General features: G+C 46.6%; 1 protein-coding gene across 1 annotated transcript in view; it reads right to left on the reverse strand.

The window, feature by feature from the left end:
* Window positions 1-18,712, reverse strand: part of LOC118933593 (aldehyde oxidase 2) — a 78,890-nt gene that overhangs the window by 48,715 nt on the left and 11,463 nt on the right. Inside the window, exons 8-18 of the mRNA XM_036928087.2 lie at window positions 15,817-15,897; window positions 13,839-13,983; window positions 13,141-13,233; window positions 10,543-10,694; window positions 8,853-8,946; window positions 6,708-6,817; window positions 5,113-5,297; window positions 4,347-4,530; window positions 2,992-3,084; window positions 1,708-1,877; window positions 974-1,088 (exon numbers count right to left, since the gene is read on the reverse strand). Of these exons, the coding sequence (XP_036783982.2) occupies window positions 974-1,088; window positions 1,708-1,877; window positions 2,992-3,084; window positions 4,347-4,530; window positions 5,113-5,297; window positions 6,708-6,817; window positions 8,853-8,946; window positions 10,543-10,694; window positions 13,141-13,233; window positions 13,839-13,983; window positions 15,817-15,897 (1,422 nt within the window). The remainder of the gene's footprint in view (window positions 1-973; window positions 1,089-1,707; window positions 1,878-2,991; window positions 3,085-4,346; window positions 4,531-5,112; window positions 5,298-6,707; window positions 6,818-8,852; window positions 8,947-10,542; window positions 10,695-13,140; window positions 13,234-13,838; window positions 13,984-15,816; window positions 15,898-18,712) is intronic.

Consider the following 18,712-nt stretch of genomic DNA (forward strand, 5'->3'; position numbering starts at 1 on the left):
TATACAGAGAAAAGGTTATTTGAGGACACAGGGAGAAGAAGGTCACCTGCAAGCTAGTGAGAGAGGCCTCGGGAGAAACCAGGCCTGCCAACACTCTCACCTTGGATTTCCAGCCTCCAGAACTGTAAGAAAATAAATTTCTGTTTTTTAAGTCACTGGTCTGTGATATTTTGTTATGGTAGCCCAACAGATAATATAGCTCCTAAATAATAGCCAACCTCTTTGGAGTTCAGCCACAAGAACAGTGATTTGTTCTATGGTTGGAGAAGAAAAGTCTGTATGGGACTCATTTAGATGTGACGGTAAGAGCTAACACCTACTGAGAGGCTTCGTACGCCAGCACTGTATATGCACTAACTTATTTAAATCTCACAAGGATACAATGAGTTGGCTGCTATGATTATTTCCATTTACAGACACTGATACCTCAGAGCACACAACTGGTAAGTGGTAGAACTGGAGCACAAACAAGGTAGTCTGACTCAAAGCAAGTAGTCAATGAATGATTATAGAATTACATCAGAAGGTCAAGGATAGCAAGAGCCATTTTATTAAAAATGGAGTGCGTGAAGGCAAGTGGGAGGTAGGGGTTGGGGCAGTGCAGGGCAGGGGCTTGGTCCAGGATAAGAGAAAGTTCAGTATAAATATAGGGAGTGACTGTATTTTTTATATTCTCTAGTTCTTTCTAGGGTTTTCTATCCTTATGTATGCCATTTCTTGCATTTATTCTTCAGATGAAGGTAAGTTGCCTCAAGAGCACACAGGGGAAAACTAGGACTTGTTTTTCTGTAATAAATTTCCTATTTACTATGTTATTTTATGACTCCAGAAGAGTAGGTCTGTCTGAAAAAAGATGTTATAGGGAGAGAGAAACTGGAAGAATAGGCACTTGTACCCTCAGTGGCAGAGAGGGCTGGAGGCGGTACCTTGGTGATCTTCTGCACAGAGTCATGTGGGAGGGCATGTTCTGTACCTCATCTACAGCCAGCAGTCTGTCGTCTTCAGCACCATTGGTGCCTGGAATGTCGTCGGCTGTTACCACATCAACCACCCCAGGTTGGTCAAGGGCCTCAGACAAATCAATTGATCTGAAAAAAGAGAAATATTTCAAAAGAAGAAATTAGCAAGCTTTGAGGATCCCAAACCTGAGTTGGGGGATACAGCACGGTTGAAAGTAAAAATACATAACAACCGGTCCAGCTTAGGCCCAGACCAATCAGAGGTGACCTGCCACAGAGTAGGGTGCAGGAGACCCCCCAACTGGGCTGCGGGTAACATTTTTAGCTGCTTGGGAGGGGAACTGGGGTGGGGGAGGGGCCAGTGGGCTGTGGCGAGGGTACTTTAGGAAACTTAGAACAGTGGCCATTTACCATTGAATAATGAAGTATTTCAGTGTTTTATCAGCAGCTGACAATCAGCCCTATTCAGTTACTCCTTTGAGCCAGGAATAAGGCTGCAGCATGGTGATGAGGTGTTGTGAGGTAAGAATGGAAGAAAAGGGCCTGTAACTATGATTTTTATTCTTTCTTTCATGATGGCCACTTTCAGATCCTGTCTCTTTCTCCTCCTGGGCTGGTGACCTTTTCTTTATTTTTTCCATTTTAGGTTCTTTGGGTTTAGAACATTGCAGGAGAATTAATATATTCCTCTGAGGGAATCCCCAGGTATGTTTTGAAAAGACTTTTTGAAGGCTTTTCATTTACTTACATGATTTTTGCATGGGCTCTGGTACTGGTCACCAAAGCCATAGAAAGCTCTCTGTCCACTATGGGGATGTCATCACAAAATACGGCTTCACCTGTGGCATGTTTAATACCTGACAGGTGCATGATGGGACGTCCAACTGGATCTTGGAGGGGCTGGTGAGAATCCACACTCTACAGAGGAGACAAAGTTTCCCTGGAAAACTTAGATCTTCGGCTGTGGCCTGGCCAGTTAACAACACTCATGACTCAGGACTGAGAAATCAACAGTCACCCTTGGGCACAAACACTGGAATGGGTCAGATGGTGAGTGTGTCACTGAGTGATTTGACTGGCCTGGGGAATTGTCATTTCAGTTATGTGGCAATGCCTTAGACAGGGCCAAATTTTTGGCAAAAGTGCAAATTAGGTGAAAGGGCTCCCAGGCTTCCCCTTCTGGTATCTTCTTTCCCAAATGGTGTCCCTGCATCTCTTCTTCTGGAATCCAGAGGGTCTCCCTGTCCTGCTTTTGTTATCTTTCTAATGGTCAACCTGCTCACATATGATGTGATCATAATGATGAGGCCTAAAGTGGTATAATCCTCAAGGGTGGGGACCAGAATCTAAGTCAAAAGCCTGAATATCAGCCTGAGTAGGGCCTCTGGTGGAGGAAGTGGAGCAAAAGGCAGTGGCATCCACCCAGATCTGCACTCAGGTGCCTGGGCTGCTCCTGAAAGTGGCACAAAAACATCACTGGGAGTATAAGGAGGTGGAGGAAGTGATTATTCAGGGAAGATTTCATGGAAGATCTGTGTGTGGTGTGTGTGTGGAGATGGGATGGAGGGTGGGGTTGTGCTCTAATAGATAAATATAGATACTTTCTAAATTGTCCTTCAGGAAGGGTGTTTTCAGTTACTTGCAGGGCTCTTGTTTTGCTGACTGGAGATTAAACATTTGCCGTGAAGGCTGAAGGCTGAACTTTACTATTCTCCTGCTCTGTCCTTCCTCCACATCTGGCTTAGCTGCTCATCAAACAAATGCCCATAGATCATCAGTTTGAAGAGACTATCAATTAGTCAGATGGTTAAAATACTCTAGGTTGGCTCAGCCTTGAGTGCAAATCTTTAGCAGTAAGTTCAGGCCTGATCCTAGATTCAGAATCTTTATGTCTTGTCCTAAACAAAGGGCCAGGGTGCTAGCAAAATCTACCAAGTCAGAACTAAAAATCTCAACTCTGAAGTGCTTGCTCATTTGCACAGCTATAGCTTATTTCTTAGTTTCTAGACTCCATTAAAATAAACTCACTGACCTGGTACCTTTGGACTCCCTGGGGTACTGTGACCGTGAAATCTTCTAGCGCACTTAGGAATCCATCTGAAATTTCAGGGTAATGACGGCTGTCCTGAGAGATGATTCAAAACCATAAAGATAAGCTGATTAGCCTATGACGCAGCTGGCCTTTGACTTACATGAAAATGACTTGGCTACAGTATCTGACAAATTACAAGGCTAGGGGAACCTGGATAACCAAAATGCACATCCCCTCCCATGAGTTCTCTTTTTATGAATGTTTCTTGTCCTCCATCCCTTTGCACATTATGAGGGACAGGACTGACTGGTTTGAATCTGATCCTCTAGTCACCCTGAGGAGGGAGAGGCCTGTTAGTGAGCTGAGTAGAGGCAGGAAGAGAAGCAAGAAAATTTGGCACTGGATAAGGCATTCAGAAAGAGCTGACATTCATTGTACACAGAAGAGCCCAAATCCTGATTGTTTTTTTCAGCAACTCAGGTTTTCTGGGAGAGCAGCAAAATTGGAAAAGCTCTCTGGTGTTGTTGAAACCATCAAGTGTCTTGATTCAGAAATTAAACAGCAGCAAGGCTTATCCTGGTGAATGCAGTTGTTGAGGGTCTTCCTCTGAGTAAGTGATAATCAGGCATTTTAAGGGTACATGCTTTTGGGGTGGGGTGTGATTGGGGAACAGGGGTTCAAGGTAGGGTGACAGTTATAATCATGGTGGGGGAAGAAAGAGAGAGAGTTTGCTTTGCCTAACTTATTCCAGAAGTTTACAACCAGAAAATGTAGAAAGAAGCAAGTTAAATGTTAGTGTACAAATAAGTTTTAGTAATTTTGAAAAATAAAATTGTGTTTTACATTTCAGATTGAATACAAAATTCTAGAATAGGCAAAACTAATCTCTAGTTCCCTGAAGCAGACCAGTGGATTCCCTGGGGTTAGGGCCAGGAGGGCTGACTTTTCGGGGTGGAAATGCTCTGTATCTCTGTGGAGGTGGTAGCTTCTTGGGTTTACATGTTTGTCAAAACTCACTGAATTTAAATTAGGTGCATTGTACTGTATGTAATTATTATTCAATAAAGTTGATCTTAAAAGAAAAAAATTGCACCTGAAGGCAGGGGCCTCCTTACTGTTTTGCTGCTCAGGGCACACAGTAAGCACTGCGGACGGAAGACAGTCTAGCATCCTAAGCCTCATATGGTAGCCCTTCAGGCTGATCCCGGAGGGAGGGATGGCTGGGAACTGACAAGGCCTGACCCAGAGGAGGTGACAGGTAATGGGGCAGACTGCCCACAAGACAGTTTGCAAAAGCAGTGGGAGAGCTGGGGAGCTTATGGCTGCAAGCGGTGCATAAAAGCCAGAGCACTTACAGGCACAGTGAACAGCGTCAGGAGCTTCTTCAGCTCCTGCAGAACTTCGAGGTAGAATTTGAAAAGGAAGCTGACCACCAGAGTCCTCTTGAATTCCACCTTCCCACCTGGAGCCCAGCCAGGGAGGGAGACTTCATTTAGAAGCAGCCTGCAAGCCTCATCCAGCATCAGCTTGTTCCAGTGCCTGGTAGGGTTGGAAGCCAGAAGGAACCAGTTACAGGGTAGTCTCAGCTGTGTGGCATGTGCTAGATACTGGGTGGTAATGATTGAGACCCCAGAGTCTCCTTTTAAGAGTTGGAAGGGAACTTAGAAATCATGTACCTGCTCCATTGCAACAAGAACCAAGTGTGTTCAAGAGCCAGAATGTGCTGGTAACAGGCATTATACAAATAGACCATTAGAGCCATTTCCATTATGGACTGCACAGAACTCAGACTTGGACACACTGCCTTTCCTGAGGAAGAATAAGGGAACAGAGCAGAGGGAATGTAGGTGCCCTCGGGTGCTGCCTGGTGTGGTTTGCTGGCCTGTCAATGTGCACAAGAGAACTGGAGCTGGACGCAGGCCTGGGCCGTTTTGCTGTATCCCTCACCCAAGGAGTGGCTCCTAATTAATCAAAGTCAAAGAAGGTTTGATTCATTTAACAAAATTACAGAAAGAGCAAGTAATGACTCTACATATAGGAGTTTCCATCTTCCTGAGGCTTTACCAACACTTGTTTTTTTTCACATCCAGTTTCACCCTCAGGTCCAGGGTCCTTGCTTACTTCCCTAGGAGCCGCCGGCAGGATGTATGTGCACTGATCGTGGCAGCTCCAATGCCTCCGTAGGCGATGCTCAGGTCCTCGATGGTGTCAGTGCCCTCCTTGAAGAGGACTCGCATGCCAGCGTTCACGTCCACCAAGGCATTTTGCTGGCACTGAGCCTGTCGGAAGGCTGACACAAATTCCCACTGTGGAGACAAAACCATTTGGTTTTATTTGATATGCCAGAACTAAAAGTGTGGTTTCTGCTTCTTGGTGCCACTAATTAATCACTTAACTCAATCTGAAGAGAGACACAAAAGATACTTGGCACAATTAGAGGACAACTTAGCTGTCTTCTCGTTCAGAGTGAGAATGGTGTTCTCCCGAACGTCTGTCCCCAACTGCCCATGCTCGCAGGGAACAGGGATCACTGTGTACCTCTCCTCCGAGGCCAGGATGCCTCCACACAGAATGCCTGTGTCAGTTCCCTGTGATCTCATTGCCAGGTGCCATTCTCTTCAGTCTTCAGACACCTTTGTCCCCTGTCCCTGGTGAGGATGAAGGAGCCCTCCTAAAACAGGTGCTTTTAAATGTGATTTGTGTGAAGTGCAGGAGACTTACCTAATTTCTTGGTTTGTAGAAACTATGACATTTCCATTTTGCAAAACTCATAAAGGAGTTGAATAGAACCTTCCAACAGTGCACTAGGGAGTCTTGTATCAGGAGCAAGAGTCAGAAGGGTGATGGCTATTTATTGACCCCTCGGCACCATGACTGCTGCTGTGCTGACATGGGGTCAAAGAGCTGGCCTGTGCCTCAGGTGTGTTTCCACAGTGTGCTCACCCAGGGGGCCGTGTTTGAGTTTGCCTGTTCTTCTGTGTAGGGCCTTTACACAGACACACATTTGACTGGGAATACATTTCAAAGTTTCCATTCAAAAGGAAAAATAAATGAAGATCTCACATGACTGAAAGCATGACTTAATATGAGACGTCTTGCATAACCAAGCAGACTCCTGGCTTTTAGTCATTGTGTGTGTGTGTGTGTGTGTGTGTGTGTGTGTGTGTGTGTGTGCACACATCATATTGCTTCTCTCTGGGAACACTGTCCTCTTGGATTCAGGTATAGGTTTGAGGGGAGGCCCAGGCAACAGGGAGTGAGGACAGAGGGCCCCCTCTAGATGGTCATCCTACCATCTGGGTGACCATATCAACCCCAGGAAACATCTGGAAGCCCTCATGTTCCTATGAACTATGTGGTTAGCAGAGCCTGGTCCCAGCCTCCATTTCCTTGTAGGTCAGGCAGAGAAGCTCATTCCACAGCCAGAGCTGTAATTTCTGCCATCCAGAGTTGGTCAGCTGGTACAAGGGGACACTGGAAGCCATGCCTGCAGGAGGCCCCACCCCACAGCTGAAACAACAGCCCCAGATCCACACCTGGAGCTGCTTGCCCAAGGGTGTCCGAGGTCCTTGGTGCCAGGCCAGTCCGCAGTGGGCAGAAAGCAGGCCCAGGGCAGAGTTATTTCCCTGTCATCTGTTTGCAGATTTCTGAAGATGACTGGACTCAGTTATGAAAAGGGAAAAACAACTCGTAAAAAATGACTAGTGGAGTCTTACCTTTTTAGAGTGAGGGATATACACAGATTCCAAAATCTCCTCTGGCTTAAGATCTGCACTTGCCAACCCAGCAAGAAAATGTTGGTTTAGAGGAATCTGCCGTGTGCCTTCTGTTGGAGAAGTGACATTTCTGCACAGTTGCAACAAGGAATTGGAGATTATTCTGTACTCTTAAATGTCAGCCACAAAAAAAAGGTCACCTTCCTGTGCACCCAGTGAGGCAGAGGTTTGCGTGCATGACAGTCCAGGGCTCCACGTTCCCCTTCACAAGGAGGGGCGGCAGCAGCCTTCTTACATCTACTCTTCTCAGCGCGCGTGCTCTGCAACCCTGGGCTCTTCCACCTCCAGCGCCGGCCGGGCCTGTGCGGTTTTCATCTTTCCGCAGAGGCTGGCTAACTAAATCTAACTCATCCAGTGCTATGGCCAGTCCAGCGGGTACGGGTGTGACCTGTGCTGAGAGGGTTTGTCCCCGCTGTCACCAGTGTTCTGGTCACGGGGTTCACTCTCTGTTCACACTGCTGTGCTGGCTCCTATGCTGATTTCTACACCATTAAAGCAAAGCGAATGATCTGCAAAACCTCCCTTAAGCCCAACTGTTACCGCTTAGTGGACAGAGCAGGCCTATTGGCTTAAAAAAAGTGGTTGTGGCTCCACAGGAGGAGTGGTGAGGAGGTTCAGGTACAACCCAGTGAATCTGACATGGGTTCAAGTCCTGGCATAAGCGGCAATGTGCTGACTGGAACAAGGTGTAGTCAAGAGTCTACTACACCCCAAGGAGGCCTGGTGACCCCTCCTGGCCCTCCCTGAGGCTGGGTCAGGATGCTCGTCTGCCGGCCTTGCTGGAGCTGGGCCGCACTCAGTGTGGAGGCTCTGTCAGAGCGGGGAACACAGAGATCTTAAGCTGAAGGAAATATCTAACACCCACTGCTACTATTACTACTACTACTGTTACTATTACTAATGTAGCAGAAGGCCCTGCATGGCGGCCAGGCTGTCCTGACGCCCCAGAGTCTTGGCTTCCTCTTTCCTGGCCTTTGGGAGGTCATGCTAGGGTCATGCTGGACCACAAGCCTGGAGGACTCAGCAACGTGGCTGGGGGCGCCAGGCAGTGGGGAAGTCTTCCCTCTTCTCCATCCTGGGCAAGCCCCAGGCAAAGCTGAATAGGGTCCTGAGAGTTTCTCCTTTGCCACCTTGTCTCTCAACACTACGACCTCCCAGCAGCAGGGATGGGACTGTGCCAGCCAACAAAGCTCTCAGGAGAGTTATGGCAACAGCGATGGAATTCCTGGCTGGGCACACCCCTGAAGTTCACGTGCAGGTCGGATTGTGATTGTTCCCCTTGCATCCTGGTGCCTGGGCCTGTGTCAGCCCGCAGGAGGGTAAAGGACTGGCTGCTGAGAGGAAGGGATGGATGGAGTGGGTGTCCAGTGGGCCATGGGGGCCGGGGGAGAAGCCAGGGCAGGTGGGAGGTAGAGCCCTGGGAGGCAGCCTGATGGAGACGAGGCAGGCACACCCGTTTGGCAGTCAGACAGACTGTGGGTCCATCCCCGACCCCACTGCACAAATGAGCCCATGTGGGTTGTTGGAGTGGACATGGGGTGTAAGTGTCCAGCACAGCCCGGCACACAGCTACTGCCCAGTCAGGGGAGTGTCAGGGTCCTTGGGGCAGCAGGAGGCACTGAGTGCCCAGCACCACCGGGAAGACTAAGGATGTGTAGTGCGGAGCAGCCCAAGGGAATGGCCCTCTGGCTAGCATGTGAAGTTAATCACTGCCTTTCTCCTGCTCCCAGGGGGCCCACCATGTGGGCTGTGTGTCCCCACCAGGCTTGCGGCGTCTCCCATGGAAGTGTAGGCAGGGGTATGAGGAGGAGGTAGCAGGCCTCAGGCCTGACAGCCTCCGCGTGCTGCCCTGGGCTGACCCAGGTAACAGCTGTGGTGGGGCCGGGGGTTATGTACGTGCAGGCATCGGTGCCAGAAGGAAGCACTAGCCACCCTCTTGCGTCAGTGCACCCTCCCCCAGGGCCTGAGCTCCTCATAGTGGATTGAGAGCCAGAGACTTCAGCTCTGGGCTCTGACTTACAGCAATTCCTTGAAAAAGACAAAAAAATGTTTAAGTGCTGTTCAGCGACTTCTGAGGCAGCTTACCTTCTGATATCACATTGAGGGTAGTGTTGCCCACCGCCAGAATTGGATTCAGATCTGAATAGCAATGCCGGCTTATAATATGGCCCCCTAAGGACTAAAGAGAAAGAGTTTCAACCTGGGTCATTGTTCTCCAAATCCCAAGCCTGCAGGCAAGTACTTGTGGCTTTCTAGCAGTGAAAGGGTTAAGGGAGTCTTGGTCTCCTCGGCAGAGGGTACTAAGTTCAGACTGTCCAGGGGAGGCCCCCTTACCCACTCCTGGGGATGAGGAGAGGCGTGATGGTAACTGACACTCGCTTAGCACTTGGTATGTTCCACCTGCTATCTAACCTCTTCACACACATTTACTCACTTAATCCTTTCAACAGCCCAGTGAGACTGATGTCCTTATCTGCATTTTACTGATGAAGACACCGGGGGAATAGAGAAATTATGAAACTTGATCAAGGTCTCCCAGCTAGGAAAGGGCAGGACTGCGATTTGAACCCAAGCAGTGAGGATCAGTGGCCAATGCTGACCTAGCCCCTACTCAACCTTGGTTACAGCACAGGTGGCCATGGTTCTGTCATCCTGTCTTGGGTACACAGGGTCTCTGCCTCATCTCACATGGCCTCTGAAATCATGTGGGCTGTGCTGGGGTTCTGAGTATCTGCACTATTGAGACAGAGTTGCCCTTTTCCTCTTCTTGGGAGACCTCACTGGGATCTGGATGCACTGGTAGCATCTTAGAACTTGGGAGGGAAATGACTGGTCATTCAACTCAATACTATCCTCCCACTATAGTGATGAAATCTGCAGTGACCGCCTGGGTTGCCGTGAACCGAGCCATCACAGGGGTGAGGTCAGAGAGCCCCCTTCTTCTATGAACAGTAGGATTTGAAAGTTCTTGTTTCCACTGAGCTGAGATCTGCCTCCTTGGACTCTAATGTATCAGCCATACTTATATTTTTTGCGATCATATGAGATAAATCGCACCTGTCTGTAGGAGTCCATAAGTATTTGAAGGCAGCTCTCATGATCTTTCTGACTGTTCCCACCCTCACCATCCTTTTTCTGATGTGGTTCCTCACCCCTCATTCTCCTGCCATCATTTCCCTGCCAGGCTCCGGGGTGTCAGTCAGAGTTCTTGACAGGGGGAGAGGACATTTTGGAATCACTTGAAGAGCTTTTCCAAAGGGAACATATCCTTCCCTGATTGCCATATCCCAAGGATTTCTAATACACCATTTGGGGTACTTAGGAGAGGGAGTATGTGTATTTTGAAAACCTAACTATGTCTCTTTTGCTCTCTTCAGAGGTCAAAAATAACCAAACATTAAAGTATGCCTCCCAGATCTGAGCATTATCCTTCAGTTGTGGTCAGTAGTTTACCCTCCTTCTTTTAGGCACTATATTTCTGTTAATGCCACCTAAGACTAAATTATGTACTTTGGCAGTCTTATCATGAAATTAGCAAAATAATGATGTCTTTTCCTCACTTACATGGCTACTTAGCTATTGTATTGAACTTAGACTCCTCTTTTAAATGTGCTATTAAATAATGTTTGTTAAATATTAAGTATTGATTTATTATGCCCCTGGTTTCAATCTGCTAAGACCCTTTTGCATACTGATTCTGCAATACCTATTTCAACATTTCAGTGAGATTAAGAAATAGGTGCGGTGTGTCCAGGGATTGGACTGGGGAACGTACTGCCATGTTCCGGATCTGCTGGCTTGCCAGACTCTTCAGGTGCTTCAGGAGGGCTCGGTATGTCTGAGTTTTCTCCTCTGGGAGCTCGGAAATCCTCTCAGCTAAGATGTCCTTCACTTGGGCCAGACTGCAGCTGGCACCTATTGTCAGTCCTGGAAAGCAAATTGTTTTTATAGGTGACCTTTTACTCTATATACCCAGATCCTTATTAGTAGGGAAGAAATCAGAAACAAAAAGATGTTGTTATTATTATTATTACTATGTTTTAATGTCAGAAGCATCACACAGGCCAGCATGACCATCTCTGATCTGACATATGTAAAAAAGGGCGTTTGGTATGTTCCACTTGCTACCTAACAGGAAAGTAAAGTGCTGCTCTCTTGCCTGAGTCCTCATAAGTACAGATTCAAACTCAGGTTGAAGCCCGACAACCCATTATGGGGCTTTCATTTGATTGTTTCTATTGCTCACATTGCCCCCTCACTTTCTGCTAGGTATGACACTGCTGACTGAGAATATTCTATCTATCATACTTCTATTCATATTTTTTTCCATCTTTGGGTCACAAAACTTAGCTTGTATTCCAATAGAGTTGGAAAGAGCCCTAACTTCAATTCTCAGAATGTGGGTTTTGTTTTAACTCCATGTTTCTCAGAGTTTATGGGTTTGTGGGATAAAGATAAAGCATGTATTTTCCGGAGCATTTACTAAGTGAAGATTTTGAGGAAAAACATGTATACTGAGCTGAACATGTACGTGATATGGATTAACATACAAAATTGAAACAAACACAGCCATCAGGGCAATTTATTTCGAGGAGGTGCTGGTGGGGTGGGGTGCACCTCTGGCTCCAGTGTTCTCTCCAGCAGGTCCCTTCACTCTTTTGGGCTTCGGTAAGTTTGAGGATCCTGGGAAATGCTCCTGGAGACCACTAGTGGGTGCTCACACTTCAATTTTAAGAGGCTCTGAGGCATGTGCTTTGTTTCCTCCGGCTCAGAATCTGGCTCTACCTGCAAAGTCCAAACTGAGCAGTCTATTCAAACAGCCCCTTGGACAGGCTGAGGAGTGGGCCTGCCTGACCGGCAACAGCAGTAGCAGAGAGCTCTGAATTGGAAGTGGTAGATGTGTGGCTTGGTGACTTGGCCACCAGCCGGTTTGGGGGCCTTGGGCAAGCCCAGTCTTACTTTTCATCTTGTCTTCCTCATTTTTAAAATGAGGGATTGGTGCTCCATGGAAGATTTTGAATTATGCCCCGGGGACCCTCTCAGGGGCAGACATGGAGGCCTCAGTGATGGGGGGCTGGGGGTCCTCCTTCAAGCAGTGGCTTCTTTTCAGTTACTTAAGATTTGCTTGAGGACAGGGTTGTGGGGTGAAGAGACGTTTGAAAACCATGGGTTAATCCTTCATGGGCTGAAATGGGGGAAGGGTTTCCCTGTTGTAAACTTCTGCTCACACTGACTGTATTCCCAATCCTGCTGTTACTGTTCCGCTGTTTTCTCCCTCTGCTAACACCAAGATTTAAGGTAGACCTAAGCTCATTCCCCTCATGTTCTGTGTGGCATTCCGGTGTGCAGCCTGGATTGTTCCAAGGAAAAAGCTGTGAGGCCGCGGGGCCCAGCAAAGCCAGGAAGGGTCCCTTCCCCTGCAAATGAGTGGGTTGGGGCCAAGCTTGCTGGTCTGCATCACAGTCAAGTTTGGCTGATGGTGGGTAGAGGCTGGGAGGGTGGGAATCCTGGATGCAGTGATACAGCCAGGGTCGGTCCCCTCCCCTGCCCACTACGGACCACAAACACACGGTGGCCTACAAGTTGATCTTGACTACAGCTTTCCGTTCAGCCAAACTCCTTGTTGCCTAAATTAAGGAAGTCATTATTATCTCTGTATTCCAAATTCAAGTTCCTGACCCACTCATTCATTCTTTCAGTCCATTAGGTTGTCAGTCACTGACCGAGCACTTACATGCATGTATAGCACTTAAATGCATGCACTTATGCATTAAGGGCTCTGGAAGATGAGGAAAGGAATAAAATGAAATTTCTTTTGTCAAAGGGTTTGCTGTGCATCTTAAAGTCTTGCATGTTTCCTTCCTACTTTGTTGTGAGTGCCACCTTGCCTGATACAGTATCTGCACAGAGTGGGCTATTAAGGATGTTATAAGTGACTGAGGGTGCTTGTCTGGGCATTTGTTTGTTTCACTTGGCCTCTTACCACCGTCCTCATGAGACAAGTAGCATTTGAATACCAGATAACCTTTCTCTTACTTTCCCCCTGCAATATCCCTGGATTTATCTCTTGCTGTCTTTCCCATCAAAGTGACACTGCAAATTTATTGTCTTTAGGTCACCATGGCATTTTAGAGGCAAGAATCCTGCAGGTGACTACAAGGTCTTGAATGACATCATCTGAATATCTCATATTCTTGCAAAGCTTTTGATAGTAAAGTTTCAATGTGGGGATATAATATCACATCAGAAGAAGATAAAGAGTTGGAAATAGGCCAGACAAGACAAATATATGAGGGTGTTCTAAACTAGTTGGCAAGTAAGTTAGTGTGGGGATTGGTTCATTGATATTTTACTAAGAACACCAAGAACTCACCATCACTTGTTTCAGACACCATACTCAGCTCAGAAATCCTAGCAGGAGAGAGGAGAATTGGGTGAAAATGTCCTTGAGATTTAATTGCAGGTCCTGAAAAGTAAATTTGTATGTTACAGAGAGTTAAAAAAGAGAAAATGCCTTTTTTGGGGGGCAAGGGCCTGCAATTTGGGAGGGCAGCTCTTAGTCAAGTTCTCGTTCTTTCAGGGGCTGTGGGGGTAACTGGGTATGTGTTGTTAATACCCATTTTTACTTTATAAAATTCTATTATATCTATTCACTCTTTAACAAAAGTATAATTAAAAAGGGAAAGATCAATTAAATGATAGAAAACCTCTAAAACTTTTCCCCCCACACCTTAAGGGGTCATGCTGCATATTCCAGTGGTATATGTACATTCAACTTTGGAAACCATTTTATTATAGTAATACAATAATATTACATTTGTATTATACTTTTCAATATTATTATATATACAATTTGTGTATAATATATAAAATTATACAAATTATTATATATAGTTATATAACCTAATAGAATACTATATTTTGTACTATAGTAGTATATTATAATACTTTCATTATAAAGGATGAGGTTTTTATCCTTAAAATGTAGTTTTTGCAGGCTGAGAGCAGAGTAGGGGGCTGAAAGTCCAGCTCAGTATTAATTGTGGCACGAGAACCATTGTCGTCACTCACCCAGGGAGGTGTTGCCAAGGATAAGAGGGGCTTCAGGATGTTTCGCTTTCAGCTCCAGAAGATCCTTGAGGGTCCCAGGGGAGATCCAGGTAACCCTCTCTCCATGAAAGGTCAGGGTTCGTTTTTCTGGGTTCTCTGCCATTCTCTAAATGCGAATGACAAGTGTGGGTGCATGTGAGCACACCTCTCTTCCTGGGTTATGCCAGATCCCAGGTGGAGTTATGCTCTTACAGAGGGATTTCAGGAGTCCTGGGGTCTCTTGACCAAAGAAGATACTCACTACATCCATTGACTAATGTCTGAATTTCTATAATTAGATATTTACTTCTTTAGTTTAAGACTTACTAGTGCATAGCTCTTTGGAGACGAGTAACAATGTGAGCTGGCACCTGCCATTGACCTTCAGTATAGACCAGTTTAACATAATTAAGTGTCATGGCCTTAAATATCCTAATTACACTGATGCCCTGAAATATCTTCAGCCTGGACTATTCCTCTGAAATCCAAACTCACGTATGTGAATGAGTACTCCATAACTCTTCTTAGATGTGTAACAGGCATTTCAAATTTAACATGTTCCAAACTGAGCTTCTCATATCCCATCCCTTTCCAAGGCACCAAAAAGGACCCCCCAAAAGGAAAAACACCCTGCTTCTCCAGAGGTCTTCCCCTTCTCCGTAAAGGCCACTCCTCTTTCTAGCTGCTCGAAGCTCTGGAGTCAGCCTTGACTCCCGTCTCTTTCCCATACCCCACATCATATCCACCAGCAAATTTTGTTGGCTCTTCTTCCAAAATTTGTTCAGAATCCCCTCACTCCTCACCACCTGCATGCTAGCAGCCTGGTCCGGCACCCTATCTCTCAGGATGGCATCAGTGTCCTAACTGGGCTTGCTGCTCCTTCCTGTACCCCTTGCAGGTGATTCCCATCCCAGCAGTAGAACGGTCCCAGATCCCCTCCTACCCTGAACAGGAACATACGCCTCCTCTGTGCGACCTCCCTAGTCACTTCTCATCTCACTCAGAGTAAAAGCCAAGCAGCCAAAGTCTGGCCTGGCCTGCACCTCCCAACACCGGTGCCCCCACACTGTCCCACAGCTTTGTGAGGGCCTGCGAGCCTGTGCTCCAGCCAGGCTGGCCCCTGCTCTGTCCCTTGGTCAGGCCAGGCGTTCTCCCACCCTCGGCACCTCTGTACTTGCTGCGCCTGGACTTTCCCCCCACGTACCTCTGCAGCCAGCTTCCTCACCTCTTTCAGGACTTCCTTCAAATGCTACTTCTTGGAGGAGTCTTCTCTGGCCAGGATATTTAAAATTGCAGCCTCTAGCGTCCACCCGCTTCTCTGTTGTATTTTTTTCTCCTTAACACTTCTCACTGGCTAACACACTGTATCTCTTATGTGCTATTTTGCTGATTGTCCCTCCCACCAGATTACCAACTCAAGGGCAGATCTTTGTTAGTTTGGTTCCCTGCTGTATTTTCAGTACCTAGAAGAGCACCTGGCAAGTCGCTGAATGATGAATATTTGTTGAATGAATGAATGAACAAACACATCAGAACCCCTTTAGAAGTAGGTATGTTTTAGAATGGGACCATTGGATGCTAGAGAGGAAAGATAGACATGTTAACAGAGGGAAGGGGAAGGAATGGGGTGGGGGTTGGAGGTGCTCCTTGGGGTCAGTGCACTGGAGGGACTGGAAAGACCAAGTTAGAAGCTGAGCACAAAGTTGTATGGCATGGGACAGTCAATAGGGACACATTGCAGATGACAATAATGAAATAGTTTTTTTAAAAAAGCCTCAGTTGAAGCTTTGGGGAATGTGTCTGGGGGATCAGCTAGGGCTTCCTGAGCTAGGCAGGGACAAGCATCTCGATCTGATCAAACATTTCCACAATTTGAATGGAAGGAAGGGGTGGTGTTATAAAACGGGGTTTATAACTGGTGATGCTTAAACAAGCACGTAAAACACACAACTTATCTTACCAAGAGTTCTGGGGGAAATATGAGGTCCTGAGTAGGGTCCAAGGGCTGGAACTCCTCTTTGGCAAATAACTCCGTGCAAATCTTAAAAAGGGTAGAAGAAGATGGTCAGCCCAGCTCAACTGGAAACAGCATTGTAACTCTACGTTCATTAGGCAAAGTGAACATAGTTATTGTAAGGCTGGAGGTACCGGTGGAAGAGACAGGTCTCACTGGAGGAACCCAACTCGAGCCAAGTAAGGAAGAGAACGGTGAATGTCACTCAAATGATTCAACGGAAGGTCCCTAGCCACAGATCCCACCTAGAGCACGCATCGCAGTACTCTCTCCCCAGCAACCCAGCATGACCAATCATCGGTGATTACGACACCCACACCGGCCAATTAGTTCTGTTCACAATACCCTCAGGGCTCTCCTAGCTCCCTTGATAAGCCTGTCTTCCCTTCTGCTGGGCGCGACTTCCCTGGCCCGTGGATACGCGGACCGGTGAACCTTGCCCGGGATTGAGCTAATAAATTTTATTTGGCTCTTTTGTTGTCGCTTGCCTGGTCTGGTTTTGTCTGTCTTACAGTTATAACTCTCTTTGTACAGGGCAAATAGTTCAAACCAAATAGTTTTAAATAAGGGTCTTGTAAGAGAAATACTGGTTTGCCACTAATAAGATACTAAAGAAAAGAGTATTCTATGAAATACTCTGTTCAAACAGTGAAATAGCAGAACAGTTTCTGAAAAACCATCATAGGTCAAATAAGTTTGGGAAGTCCCCTCCATTGTGCCCAACCACTATCTTCTCACCTGTCAAGGCAGGATTCAGAATGCAAAAAGTGAGAAGTCCTGCCTTTTAAGCAAAAATGACTCTAAACATACATGCTTGTACATAAATATACAAACACACCCCATTAACTTTAATAAGAGTGGTTGACATTTATGGAGTGCTTATATGTATTCATAATTTATTTAATCCTTAGGAAAACTGTATAAAGAAAATAAATTATTACCTCCATTGTACTGATTAGGAAACTAAAGCACCACGGAAAGTTACCCAAATTGTCATGTTGTCTGAATCAGTTCTGTTTCAGTTTTGGAAACACATTCTCAGAAAACTTTCCTGACTGGGTAATGCAAATTGGGAGAGAACTCTGGGAAGCGTGAAGGAAGGAAATGGATGCAGCAGCGGCATGATGGGCTCAGCTTTGTCTGTGGAATGCAGAAGAGCATGGGCAGAGACTGGGGGCAGATCTGGGTTTATTCTGAGCTCTGCTGCACCTCAGCTCTCTGACCATTCCAACAGAAAGGTTCTTAATCTTTCTAAACGTTAAATGAAAATAATGCACATTTTGAAGGGTTATTGTAACAAGTAGGTGCAATGGCCTGACATCTGTCCAACATTCCTCTACTTTTTCTATATCCTTTCCCAGATTCCAGAAAGAAAACCTGCAATTGTTCCTTGTAAAGGTTCTTAGTAGGACCCTGGATTGAGGCATCACAGACCAACATCTGAATGATTAGCTTTTATGTGGGGATTAGAAGTATACGTAGGAACTTGGGGGCAGTAATGCGGTGTCTCTCTAAAACCTAGAAATAAGATGGTGTCTGAAAATTAATATGTAAAACAAACAATGAATCAGAGCTCAGGAATTCAAGTTCCACTAAATAGATGTTAGGCCAAGACTTGTTACTCAATGGGAGATATCAGCACAGTTTCAAGAGAAGGGCGAGTCCTGGGCCAGATAGCTGCCATGCAGCAGGTGGAAGAGAGGGGTCTTCTGTGATGTTACCCTTAAGATTATCCAGGTGCTCTGCATCCATGCTCACCAAGCCTCCTTCTCCTTATAATGAGGCTCAGTGATCATGAGATCCATTTATAATTGTGTTTCTCTTTGTAAATGAGTATCAGGGCACATTCCAGTTTAAATACCATGTTCTTTTGAGTTTGGTGAAAGTGAATCAGGTGGTGCCCAGAGGCCAGTCATTGCCCAGATTGAATTCTCGAAGCCGCAAAACCAAGAATCAGATCTTAGAATGTATTCACCACTCCAGGCTCACCAGTCCCCTGTGATGTGGTTGTGCGGGTGCTGCCCACCTTCCCTGGCAACAGTGAGGTGACAGTGGGAGGCCAAGAGTGGGAACGAGGCAGGTGAAAGGGATAGAAACAGCGATGGCAGGGGTGATGGGCTCAGTTTCTTCTCAGGCCAGTTCTGTCCTCTCAGATTTCCTTGCGTGCAGGGAGCACTCTATTTTATCCTTATCCTAACTTCTCTGTGTAATTCCTTTAAGAGGTTGGCATGGGTCCATTCTGGAAACGAATGTCTCTCAGAGAGCAGAGTCAGAGCCTGGAATGTTGCAGGCTGGACCTCCCAGCTGTGGGGGCCGTGAACTTGCCGTGTGACTTGGGACGGGCTCCTCGGTGTTCCCGAGGTGGCCAGGCCCTCCCTCTGCAGAGCAGGAGATGCAGTGACAAGGAGAGCTCTGCCTGAGTAGGGCCTGGCACGGGAACCCACCCTGCCGAGGTCAGGACTCATCGTAGCTGGGGTGGGGCTTGTTAGCTTATCTGAGCGTGTTCATGTTTTGTTGTTTCAGCCTCCCAGGGAGTGAAGCGGAAAATCAGAGCATGGCTTTGAATCACCACTTTACCCAGCTCCCAAATGAGAAGTGCTTTGTTCGTGCAGGCACTTTGCACATTTGTAAGTAAAGCAGAGAATGACCATCAAAACTGCAAGCACAGATGGACAGTGACCGTAATGGGGTGTGTGTGGAGGACTTGGTGAGGGGGAGCGCCTAGTGAACATGATGTTCTTCATGTAATTGTAGATTAATGATAACAACAACAACAAAAGAACTGCAAGCACAATTTCCACAGGGGGCCAAGCAGTAAGCAATACTGCAACAGGGTGAGGGC

The sequence above is a fragment of the Manis pentadactyla genome, chromosome 6 (genome assembly GCF_030020395.1).
Source record: "Manis pentadactyla isolate mManPen7 chromosome 6, mManPen7.hap1, whole genome shotgun sequence".
Lineage (NCBI taxonomy): Eukaryota > Metazoa > Chordata > Mammalia > Pholidota > Manidae > Manis > Manis pentadactyla.